Genomic DNA, 13,972 nt, shown 5'->3' on the forward strand with positions numbered 1-13,972 from the left:
AGGCATAGAAACCGTCGCATCCGTTGATTTGTCGACGGATTTAATTGACCTTGATAAACAACATTTTTATAAGAACCAATTCGTATATTAGTTGGACTTGATGGTTGCCGTTTGTTTATAGGTCTGTTTTCATGAGAACCGAAGGCGCCCCGAACTTTTACAAAAGTCTATATAAATAACGAAATCTTTCCAATCGATGTTTTAATTATATTTACTTTCACAAAGGCGCCCCAATTTTTTTCTATTTTACTTTTTCAAAGGTGCTCTTATTTTTTGTCCTAAACATTTTGAAGAATGAAGGCGCCCCCCAATTTTGGGTTAAGATACTGATTAGATTAATGGCATACTAATTATATTTTATAACTTTTTTTCCAAAAAAACATTTATAAAAAACTAGTTTTTTTAAAAAACAGCTCTAACGAAAATGTATCTTTATGCATCTTTTTATGTACCTATCAAATATCCCAAATTTCAATATAAAAATATTTGCAACTTGAACCCTTACAACAAGATCGTGCGAACCAGTCGTGCATTTTATATAACCAAGAACCATATTTTTTTTCCTAGTGGTTTAAAGGGTGATAAACTCGAATCTGGAGTGGTAAACTCGAATCTGGAGTCAAAACAATCTACCAGCCTCCGTTTTTGATATATAATGCATTTTTTAACAGTAATATTTCAGAAACGGCAGCTAATAAAGTTTCAAATCTGAATTAAGCACCCGTAAAACTTTCAGAAAAAGTATAATATTTAGATTTTTTTTTAGAAAATTGCCCCCTCGGATGAAATAAACACCCTCCGTCCCATACAATTTTAATATACACGCTCTAGCTTTTTGGTACATTTCTCCTGAATCACCTCGTATATGGTTCCTCTCAATATTTGCCAATTCATGAACCACATTTTAAAGCTTTGGTATTTATAATTCATTGCTCTGATTTTATAACTTCGGTTTTTCATAACTTCAGTTTTTCACAACTTTGACTCCCATTACTATATCGCTCATAACTTTGGTACTTGTATGTTTTCTAATAATTGAATACCTACATTTTTAATAAAAAAATACAAACAAATGAAAAACAACTTATGTATATTTTTTTTATTTTACCGATTACGATCTTACGAACAAATTTAATTTAATTGTTCTTTAAAAAATTTAATTTGTTCGTGAACACATATTATATTATGATCCGAAAAATAAAAAAAAAATCTCGTTTGAATCTTACATTTGGTGCAAATTTAATTCTTTTGCTCTCCGAACCCTGTTACCTTACTTTTTTCTTTGCCATTGGGAATGTATGACAAATTCAAATTTCAAAAATCATCCATATTAGGTGGGTTCACATACATTGCCTAACTTACCGGCAAAGACAACAATGAACACTTTAATTCAGCTGATGTGACCTCACTCACACTTAAATTTGTCAAAAATTTGTTAGGTTATCTCTTTCATAACAATAATAGTGTTATACAGTGGCATCTTAAAGCCAGAACTATAATTGGCGGATGGAGTCGGATGGTACTGTCAATTGTTGTTGTTTTCCATAAGTTTTCATCCGTCGCGACGAGTGCGGTTGCGAGCGCACTCGTCGGATGAAAACTTATGGAAAACAACAACAATTGACAGTAGCTTCCGACTCCATCCGCCAATTATAGTTCTGGCTTAAATGAAAAAAAAAAAATGCATTCTTATTTCCCCACCTAAATAAGTAAAATAAAAAGCGCATTTTTATTTCCATTATATAACTCTGTTTCTGTTGTTAGATTGGGACAAACCTAAGCCAACGATAGATGACATCTTTCTCACACACACTCCCCACCTCCACATCAACTAGTCGAAAAAAATGTGTCATTAAAATCATTGTATAGGTATATATTTCTATAGTACTATCATGAAGTCGAATTTAGTATTAGTTCATGTCGCCACTTTGTTGAGGTGGCGCTCAGTGTGTTTTTTTCATACAAATTCTGCTTTTTCAAGTCACCACTAGAGTTCCTAAGATCGCTTCACTTCATGATAGTACTATGGAAATATATATACAATGATTAAAATAAGGTTGTAGTGTTATGTAAAGTATAACACAAGGTGGAGAGGGAGAAGTAGTCGAGTAGTCCAACAGATAGGTTCATACTGTGATTGTGTTGCTCCCACTTCCACCTCCCACGCTCCCACCAAAAAAGAACACTTTATATGGAACATTTTATTGCTTAAATTTGTTTTATTTTTTAGTTGGCCTCTGACCTCCATCGAAAAAGGTGTTTGTGTTACTTCCTTTTTATATTTTTTTTTCCTATAGGTATCTACCTGTCATCCTTATTGCAATTGTCAGGTATTAATTGACGATAAATACTGAAATTCGTTGTCTTTTTAAACTCAATTATTAAATTTTAATATTCATCAACTATAGTTGACAATAGCAATTGGGGTGACAATCTTCTAACGAACCAAAAAAAAAAAAAAAACATAAAATTCTGATAGTTGGGTAGGTGCATAAATATGACACAAAAGACCTGCCCATATTGCAAATATATAGGTATATTAGAATTCTTTTAATTAGGTGGGGTAAGGGTCTTAAGGCAGTATAATTATTTTATTTTAATGAAAAACAATGAAATAGTACTTGCGCAAACAGTTCAAAATAAAAAAAAGGACTTTTTAAATCATATTCTTTGATTTTTAAAGGTTTCAAGAGAATCATTTTTTTTTCTAGATAACATTTGAATTCTTTTCCTTCGTATTTGCCATTTTATGTTCTCGATTAATCTTTTGGATGAACATTATTATTTGTTATTCAATTTCCATGAAGAAATTGCGATTTTATTGCCTGAAAGCCCTTAAAACAAGAATCCATGGGCGGCGAGTATTCCAGACACAGTAACAAAAATTTTCAGGTAAGTTTTCAGGTTTTATCAATGAAAAAAGTTGATCAATTCAGGGTTAATCCAATACAGTATCGCTTTAATGTACCCTTACTTAAGTCTGAATGTTTAAAAAATAGTTGACGAATGGTTAATGTTTCATAAATTAATTTATCAACAAGTCCAGCCATGTAAAATAAAAAATAAAGAGGTTTTTTAGAAAAAAGTAGTTTTGGTTTTTTGTTAATTTCTCGAAAATCACAAGATATTTTTCAATCTGGTTTTCTGTTTTTGTTTTAAAATAAATAAGAGCATCGAATTTTAAAAACTAAATTAGTACTTAATTACATGAAATTTTGAAAAAAATTACTTTGAAATTTTTTTTTTCCAATTTTTTTTTCAAAATTTTTATTTTAAAAATTAATTTTTCAAAAACTGTGCCATAAAATTGGCTTCACAAAAAAGTATAGCACGTTATTGTAAGCACAACCGTTGATTTTTAATAATTTTTTTCCAAAATAAGTCAATTTTTTTTTAAATTGCCCCTCCCCGCTAAACGAAGGGGAATAGACCCCCCCCCTCCCATACGATTTTTTTCTTGCTTGACCTAACCTACACGCTCTAGCTTTTTGGCACATTACTCCTGAATCACCCTGTATACATTTTTAATAAAAAAATACAAACAAATGAAAAACAACTTATGTATATTTCTTTTTATTTTACCGATTACGATCTTACGAACAAATTTAATTTAATTGTTCTTTAAAAAATTTAATTTGTTCGTGAACACATATTATATTATGATCCGAAAAATAAAAAAAAAATCTCGTTTGAATCTTACATTTGGTGCAAATTTAATTCTTTTGCTCTCCGAACCCTGTTACCTTACTTTTTTCTTTGCCATTGGGAGTGTATTTCAAAAATCAACCATATTAGGCGGGTTCACACACATTGCCTAACTTACCGGCAAAGACAACAATGAACACTTTAATTCAGCTGATGTGACCTCACTCACACTTAAATTTGTCAAAAATTTGTTAGGTTATCTCTTTCATAACAATAATAGTGTTATAATATGTTAAATTTGACCAATTTTTTGGATTAAATATTCCACTGTAGTTAGGCTGTTTTGGTCTATATAAAGCAAATGCGAATAAAAACAAGTTCTATCCCATTATTTTCCCAACGTTTCGTAAGTATTTCTTACTTCATCAGGGGTAATTTATTCAATTTAATAATTCAAAACATAATACATAATTTGCTTCCCTTCCGCTCCTATTGCATATGTCCCGGAGACGGCAAAACTCAAATATGACAATTAACACTTATATCACAGCTGGGTATCAGGTACTTTAATTAAATTGCTACAGCATAGCTTTGTTTAATGCTATCGGTGTCTTCTTTTGTGTTCATCGTTCTCTTTATTTGTTGTTGGATTCAATTAAATTTTTATTAAAAGATGAACGTGAAACAAAAAAACGCGGACGCGTGACAACCTGACGCTGTCAATACATTAAAACGAATGAATGAAATTCGTTTTAATGTATTGACAGCGTCAGGTTGTCACGCGTCCGCGTTTTTTTGTTTCACGTTCATCTTTTAATAAAAATTTAATTGAATCCAACAACAAATAAAGAGAACGATGAACACAAAAGAAGACACCGATAGCATTAAACAAAGCTATGCTGTAGCAATTTAATTAAAGTACCTGATACCCAGCTGTGATATAAGTGTTAATTGTCATATTTGAGTTTTGCCGTCTCCGGGACATATGCAATAGGAGCGGAAGGGAAGCAAATTATGTATTATGTTTTGAATTATTAAATTGAATAAATTACCCCTGATGAAGTAAGAAATACTTACGAAACGTTGGGAAAATAATGGGATAGAACTTGTTTTTATTCGCATTTGCTTTATATAGACCAAAACAGCCTAACTACAGTGGAATAATAATAGTGTTATACAGTGGCATCTTAAATGAAAAAAAAAATGCATTCTTATTTCCCCACCTAAATAAGTAAAATAAAAAGCGCATTTTTATTTCCATTATATAACTCTGTTTCTGTTGTTAAATTAGGACAAACCTAAGCCAACGATAGATGACATCTTTCCCACACACACTCCCCACCTCCACATCAATTAGTCGAAAAAAATGTGTCATTAAAATACGGTTGTAGTGTTATGTAAAGTATAACACAAGATGGAGAAGGAGAAGTAGTCGAGTAGTCCAACAGATAAGTTCATGCTGTGATTGTGTTGCTCCCACTTCCACCTCCCACCAAAAAAGAACACTTCATATGGAACATTTTGTTGCTTAAATTTGTTTTATTTTTCAGTTTACTTCCTTTTTATATTTTTTTTTCCTATAGGTATCTACCTGTCATCCTTATTGCAATTGTCAGGTATTACCTAATTGATGATAAATACTGAAATTCGTTGTCTTTTTAAACTCAATTATGAAATTTTAATATACATCAACTATAGTTGACAATAGCAATTGGGGTGACAATCTTCTAACGAACCAACAAAAAACAAAAACATAAAATTCTAATAGTTGGGTAGGTACATAAATATGACACAAAAGACCTGCCCATATGGCAAATATATTGGTATATTAGAATTCTTTTTATTAGGTGGGGTTTTTGTTTGATTTTTAATTTATCCTGTGTCAAATAAATAAACAAGGAATGGGGTTGTTTTTTGCATAAAAAGATTAAACCACACCCATTTTCGTTAAAATCTATTATAATAACCAATGAGAATCGATATTCTCTTATTTATGTTTCCATATCGTTCCTCGCAATTGTTGCCAACCCAAAAATCACATGTCATAGCTTAACATAACTTTAGAATACGTTACTCTAGTTTTTCGTAACTTCGGTTTCGCGTAACTTTGACGGCCGTAACTCTGTCGCACGTAACTCTGTCGCGCGTAACTCTGTTATTCGTAACTCCGTTACCATTTCGTTATATCATGTTGTTTGTCCAAGCAATATCCCTATGAAGTAGGGCTGTAAAAGTAACGACAAAATGAGTACCCGCATGTATATGTTACTTTTGATACTAGTACCCGCATCAATAATATCGTTACTCTCGTATGTTTCGCATTTTTCGCATATTTCGTACATATGTTTCGTGTGTTTCGCATGTTTCGTTACTTTCGCATGCTTCGTGTGTTTCGTACATTTCGTATATTTCATGTATTTGATACGTTTCGTATGTTTGGTATTTTAAGTAGGTATGTTTCGTACATTGGTATAAGGGTGTAAACATTTTTTTTTTTTTTAACCAAAAACAATTTCTATAATCTAAGCTACATTTTAAGGTCATAAACATTAAAATTAGTTGAAGCATTCTCATGTAATAAGAGTTTAAAGGTAGCTATATTGAATTTTTTTCGTTTTTTTTTTTTTATGAAACGTGGAAACTTTTTTGATTTTTTTCCAAATTTTTAAACAAAACTTTGCTAATTTTTTGTTTATATTCTTTCAGTAATCTTATCACAATTCTTTAGAGACCTTTATTTCAAAAGTGCAACGCGCAGATCTCGAAATATTAACACTTCAATACAACCATGTCGAACAATTTTTCATTTATTTTTTCTATTGAGAGTGATTTTCAAACCTCGTTTTCTCCGCTTTTTTTTGTGTTGAAAATTTTGCACCGAAAATAAACTAATTTTTTGAAAAACCAAAAAACTTTTGTACGTTCTTAAGCTAAATATCAATACCATTAACACCAAGGCCATAAACAGATTGGTTGCGTCGTGGATATACATATTTCGGCCAAATAGAGAAAATACAAAAACGTCTCTTTTGATATTTCTGTATAAATTATCGATAACACAATGATTATTGAACCTTGGCACTACTGTTTTAATCGAGACAAAAGTAAACTCCAGATAATTATCTGCAGTTAGCATTCTGACTATGGTTACGATACCGACACGAGATGCGAAATGCGACAAATTGAGTGTATCACTTCATTTCGTATCTCTTACATCGGATTTAGTATTGAAACTGGAATTACGTCGTTACTCGTATGTTTCGTATCTCGTACGTTTCGTATGTTTCGTTACTTGAGTACCCAGTAACAAAACATACGAGTAACGATACTGTTTAGAAAGTAACGTTTCGTTACTCGTTACTGAAGTGAATACCCGCATTTTAGTAACGAATACATACGATTTGCTACAGCTCTACTATGAAGCAACTTTCAAAAATTTAGATTGTTACCTTTTTATTGCTTTAGATCAAAAGATATAACATGTTAAAAATTCGTTAACCCTGGATTGTGAATATAAAATTAATACAAATATAGTCTTAGTTATTATCTATCTACGGTTAAAATTTCATTAATCTATCTATTGTTGTTTCTTAAATGTTGTTGTTTCTTAAATGCAGTTATTCTTAAATTAGTCTCATCTACAGCTACATCTAGTCTCATCTACAGCTTCGCGTTTAGATTTTAGCCCAAATTGCATATTTCCGTTTTACCCCTGTTTACCCTATTAAATGACGAAATTTTTAAAAATCATTCGTTTGGATTCAGGTTTAGGTTATTATCTTTCAAATAAGCTATAGAAGATTTCTGTATCTCTAATAGTTTATTTTTAATTTTTAATTGAAATTTTTGCTGCACTGCGAAGGTGCGAGAGTGGAACGGGAGAAAATGGCGTCACTTTGTCGTGTTGGCTGCCATGGTTCATCGATTTATAAGACGTTATCACGTCAAAAAGTATTACGTAAACACAAAAAAAAACATAATGTAACGAGAAAATAAGAGCGCAAGAACAACTTTTTTTTTCAATAAATAGAAGAGGACAGAAAGAAAGATTGCATCAGCGCCAACTTACGCAGTGGCATTCTTTTGAACTAGGTTTGTATGTGTGCGTGATCAATGGAATTTTCAAAGTAAAAAAGCTATAATAGACACTTTTTCAACAATTTATATTAAAAATACTGTGAGCAAAAAAATATAGTTTTTTTTAAACTGTTTTGAAATATAATGAAAACATAAAAGTTAACCCTCTACTGCATGAATTATGATCGAAGTGATATAAAAATTTTTTTTTACAATTTTTTAGCTTTATTAGGGGTTGAAAAAAGGTATTACATAGAAATTTTTATTTTTTTATATATATATATATAAATTTTTGAAAACATAAACCATATGTGCCCTTAATTATGAAAGTGGACTAAGTCACTCCCAAAAATGGCATCAAATCTAGCCTAAAAATAATTATTATTTAAGGGGTAAAGTTTATTTGAAAGCGAATCGCGTAAATAAACTTCTTTATTGCTTCTTTAGTGATTTCATAAAAGAAATATAATGAAATCGTTATAAGAAAATTATTATGTTAGTTTTTCTTCAAACAATGCAAAAAGTGATCACTTTCATAATAATGGGCACTTATATGGGTTAGTATGCAGCAAGGTGATTTCCAGCAAAAAATTAGTAACCCATACATATATGGTTTTATGCATTCAAGGTATGTTTTGTAAAGTATGTTTTTATTACAATGGACTTTTCTTATTCATGGAATTTATTCAAACTCTTTCTTTTATCATTGTAGTAGAAGAACACATTCCATTTGCTACACATTGTACGTCTTCAGTCCGCAAATTTGACATATTGACTTTTTTTTGCCATTCAGGTTGTTGTGAGTGAATTGAAGTTTCGGGATAAGAAGGGCATGGACTTTCGTGACTTGTATAACCCTTTGCCCTTTGTTTTGTTCCATCTCTGCTTTGATCACCTGCCAAAGTTGAAGGTCGTCTTCTTTTTCGTGACATTGTAGGTTATTAAGATTTGCATATAAGTGCTCGGAGATGGCTTGTTTGATGTTAAAAAAAAACCAGAATCTGAAGCTAGATCATCATCACTTCGAAAGCCATCACGAGTTATAGCATTTACACTAGACTGGGCCAAAAAAATAAAATATTTTTTTTTTTGAAAGTTACTTCGAAAATCTTGTTCAGGATGATGAAAAAAAAATTTGGTGAAAATTTGAGCCGTTAAAAAAAATTTTAAGAGGGTATCATCGGTGTTTTTTATTTTTATACATGATATGATGTTTTACAACAGAACTGCTAGACGATCAAAGTAAAAAAAATTTCTGTTCATTTTTTCTTATATAAAATTAAATTTCCTACAAAAAAGATCTGATTGAAAATTTTCGTCAGCAAATTAATTGCTTTAACCGTTTAGAAGATAATCGTATTCAAATCGCAAATGCATACTTGTCATAAGAAAACTATTGAAATCAGTGGGCATTGGTTTTGATACGAATATCTTCTTAACGGTTAAAGCAATTAATTTGCTGCCAAGGAACTTTTTATAGAACGTTTAATTCCCTACAAGAAAACATCTTGCTAATTTGAAAATATTGAATTTTCAGTGAATTAGAAAATTTTGAAATTGAAAATTGATTTTTTAATTTTTTTCTCGATTTAAATCGTGAATAACTTCTTCAAAACTCAATTTAGGGAAAATTACTACAAGACCTTTTTTGTAGAAAATTAAATTTCCTATAAGAATCTGTCGAGGTTTTATTTTTCTATTCACTTATTTGCTCATCACAAAATTCCAAAGTGAAACAGTCAAATTGAAAAAACACTTCGATTTAAAAAGCTTAATTACTCGAATACGGCTCGTCTGACGAAAATTTTCAATCAGATCTTTTTTGTAGGAAATTTAATTTTATATAAGAAAAAATGAACAGAAATTTTTTTTACTTTGATCGTCTAGCAGTTCTGTTGTAAAACATCATATCATGTATAAAAATAAAAAACACCGATGATAGACCTCTTAAAATTTTTTTTAACGACTCAAATTTTCACCAAATTTTTTTTTCATCATCCTGAACAAGATTTTCGAAGTAACTTTCAAAAAAAAAAATATTTTATTTTTTTGGCCCAGTCTAATTTACACACTTATTTTTTCTATAGAAAGTCTTCGAATTCATTTTACAAAAAAAAAAATAAAAATCGTACAAAAATCAGTAATGTATGTCGCCAACGCATGGTAACCCATTTATGGTGTTTAGGAAAAAAATTACCAAAAAAGACAAACATTTATTATAAAAACAAAAAACAAACTTCGTAAACATATAAAAGTATAATAAATACATACGAAACTTATTTTTAATTGGATGCAACTTACTTGTTTATTATGAAAAAACACCGGAAAAGTACACACTTTTATTCACTGATTTGCACTTTACACATGCTCTTCAAACAATGAGTTTATTTCAGAATCACGACTCTCTTACTGATAATAAAAACCGATTTATTATAAAAAAATAGACGTAGTTTTATTATAGTTTTTTCTTTTTGACATTTGGTGCAATATAACGGAAATAAATCGATATGAAATCGATAAACCATATATGGGTTGGTATGCGGTAGAGGGTCAAAAGTTGGTCAACTCTTCCGACTCTGGCTGCAGCTCCGATTCCAGTTGCGTCGCGTTGTGTTCGTACATTTGCATTTGCGTACATAGAATACTTTGACAGCTATTCCAGTTACGACTCCGATTTCGGCTCCGACACCATTGTGTTCCAGCAGTTAGTCCACAACATTAGGGGTGATGTGAACTTCAAGTTGAATCAATTATTATTTTGTAATCTACAAACTTTATTTTGCTGAAAAACGTGTTGTAAACTGAACCAATCTCTTTTTTAAGATAGTGACTCTTCCCATGCACAATATGTATCCGAACAGGTATTCTATAAAAATTGTGATTCTATGACTATTTTTTTCACTAAATTGGCTGGGCTATTTCGGCAAAGTTAAATTCTAACTTATAATAAAATACCTTATAAAACAGAATTATTTTTGTCTTAATTAAACATACAATTCATAAATTATTTGTCTTATTCACTTTTATTTGTTAGCAAATTGGAAACAAGCAGAATCGAGAAAAGGAGAAACTAAAAAATGCCCACACCAAGCAAGTCGAGGACTTTAGTACAGACGTTACAAAGGTACTTGATGCTAACATACAGAATTCAACAACAATTACCAGTATTGAGATTGTTATTTAGGCTAGATTTACTTTTGTAGTAAACCTTCAGAACTAGCGGCTAATATTTTGTTTCCAAATTTTTATTTATTCCTTTTCCTACTTTTATTGTGAATAACAAATAACATATAGAAAATTTTAATCCATTTTCTTTTAATGTACATGCATGGTAGAATTTTTTCACTCACACAATTCAACATTTGTACTTAATATTTTTTATTTACACACCAAAAATTAAAAAAAAGAGATGCGATATCGTATTAACCTAGAACCCCCTCCTCCTCCGCCACTCTTTTATCCTTGGCAATAAAAAAACACGCACCCCAAATATTATTTTCTTGTAAACTATACCTACTAAATAATTCACACAGAAACCCAATGCAAAAAACTATCACCGCGGCGAGACAAAATAGTGTATCCAGAATACCCAAAACGCTATAATAAAGAAACAGAAATAACCTAAAAAGAATGCCAATAAAAAGTCCAACTACATTTTTTAGTTAAAACACAAGCACGTCATATAAAATCACCTTTTATTATTTCTTAAATTTCTATTTTTCAAGAATAAGGCCGTGTGTGAATTGCGTTAAATAGTTAGCCCCGTGTAAAACTTTTGACGCTATTTAGGTGAATAAAAAATTTTCAGCTGTATGGCTTATTTTTTAATACTTTTCTCTGCCTCTTTTCTGCCATGAAACTCCTTAAAAAAAAAAAAACAAAACAAAACCAACTGCAAACAAAATTTAACCTAATTTAACCAGGTCCCAGAGCCCATTACATTTTTAACAGCTAAAAATTTTTTATTCACCTCAATAGTGTCAAAAATTTTACACGGGGTTAACTTAACGCAATTCACACACGGCCTGAGATGAAGAAATACAAATAATTAGAATAAAAACTTTCGTATTAATTAATTATTTTTTTCCACAATTTGTATTTATGTGCAAGAATTGCTCCAGAGGGCATTTTAATTTTGTTTTTGTCCAAATAGCGTATGCGTGGGAGAATATTCCATAAATTCCAGGCCTGATATTCCGGAATGAATAAAGAAACAACAAAATAGTTTATCATTCCGAGGAATAAAGAAACACAATAGGCGTGTTGCACGTTTTTGGAATATTCGGAAAAAATAAAAAAACACACTCTGCATGACGGATTGCTTTTTGACAGCTCACTTCAAATTGCAAGGTATGTTCTATATTTTCTCTTTGACTGTGCACTAAGGAAGTTCTGATGCAAGAAATTGTTAACTATTATCGCTGTTCTTTTTTTTTTAAATAAAATAAAATGCGCGTCTAGATATCATAAAGGTAGGTACTACTTGCTCTTCAGTTAAAAACAATTTTTAATAACAGATTATCAGTTTTAGGTATGAACTTGAGATTGTAAAATTGAACTCTATATCAGAATTCAGATATTTAATTGATATGGGGGAAGTGGGGGCAAGACCGTCTCTTTAGTGTTTAACCGTCTTAAAAACCAATAAGAAACATCTTTTAATTAAAATAAAGTGTTTATTCACTAATTTAAATATTTTTTGTAGGAAATCTCATCATTAAAAATAAACGCAAAAATACTGAACAAAAGATAATACGTTTTGAAATAACATTTAACAATAAACGGTCTTGCCCTCACATGGGGGCAAGACCGCCCTATCAACTTCTTTCGACAATAAAACCGTTTCTATCTTAAAATATGGATTTTTTTTTCAAAAACCACAAACGTGTGCTATATTTTCATCGGTCTTCAACTTTTATTACAAAAAAAGAAAAAGTATTTAAAAAAGTACAAATCTCTTTTCACACGAAACATGACGATTTGATGAAAAATCACAAAACTTATAACTTTTCGGGATTTCAACCAAACTTGCTCATACTTACTTGCTTATACAGACATTATCGATCTTACCAGAACGCATTATTTATTTTATATTACAAGTCCTGCCAATTTAATTTTTTTTCATACGACATAGTACAAAAAATGTCTTATCCCCATCACTGAACCAAAAAGGTACATACAATTAATGAATTTGTACATTTAATTAATGTAAAAATTCATGGCAAATGAACCAAGGTGAAAATTCATTAAATGTAAGAATCTTTTTATGAACAAATTCATAAGGGAATGATTCTTTCTTAAAAATAAAGAATAATTTCTTAAATTTTATGAATTCTGTTCATAAACGAATTCGACAATTTTTGAAAATGTTTTTGAAAAGTTTCTTAGATTTTAAGAAAAATTCATACAACTTAAGAATTATTTCTTAAACCTTTTTTCGATAATTTGAGAACAAATTTTGAGAAAAGTTTCTCACATTTCAAGATTATTACTTAAATTTCATGATTTTTTCATAAATTGCGTAAAAATTTAAATGAAATGTTGCTTAAATTTTCTGAAAATAAATCATCAGAACTATGAATTTTTGTTAAAGTTATATGATTGTTTTCATAAAATATAATCAAGGGGCACGGTAGTGCCCAGCCAAGTTCTCTAGCAACTTTGGCACTACACCCTTATTTACAGGAAACAACAAACAACTCAGGCCATTTTCGACCACCCTCTAACTTCCACTCGCTACATTTGTTGAGCTCGTCAAAACCAAACACCTCACAAAATTTCAGCCTCCTACCATGAGTAGTTTCTGAGATATAGGGCTTCAAAAATCGCAAAAACCGTAACTGACTCACTGACTCACTGATTCACTGACTCACTGACAGATCATCAAAATTATGGAGAACTTCCCGATATCGTAGAAACTTGAAATTTTACATTGTGATAGGACTTCTGGTGTAAACAAAGGAAAAAATCGAAAATTTGAGGGGGCGTGGCATCCGCCCATTTCCGCTGAATTTTCATCAAATATTATAGAGCACTTTTGATTATCGTAGAATCTAGATATTTGGTAGAATGGTAGAGCTGGTAGTTTATACAAAGGAAAAAAATTAAAATTTGAGAATTTCAGCCAGGGGGCGTGGCAACCGCCCATTTCCTCTGAATTTTCATCAAATATAGAGATTTTCAATTCTACAGCCATACCTTGCAAAAAATAGTGAAATTACAACAAAAACATTACTGTTAAAAAAAAGAG

The 13,972-nt window shown here is 30.6% G+C and overlaps 1 protein-coding gene across 1 annotated transcript in view; it reads left to right on the forward strand.

The window, feature by feature from the left end:
- LOC129919157 (1-phosphatidylinositol 4,5-bisphosphate phosphodiesterase) overlaps positions 1-13,972 on the forward strand; it is a 360,368-nt gene that overhangs the window by 295,427 nt on the left and 50,969 nt on the right. The window contains exon 16 of the mRNA XM_056000005.1: positions 10,757-10,846. Coding sequence (XP_055855980.1) covers positions 10,757-10,846 — 90 coding nt within the window. The remainder of the gene's footprint in view (positions 1-10,756; positions 10,847-13,972) is intronic.

The sequence above is a fragment of the Episyrphus balteatus genome, chromosome 4, assembly GCF_945859705.1.
Source record: "Episyrphus balteatus chromosome 4, idEpiBalt1.1, whole genome shotgun sequence".
NCBI lineage: Eukaryota > Metazoa > Arthropoda > Insecta > Diptera > Syrphidae > Episyrphus > Episyrphus balteatus.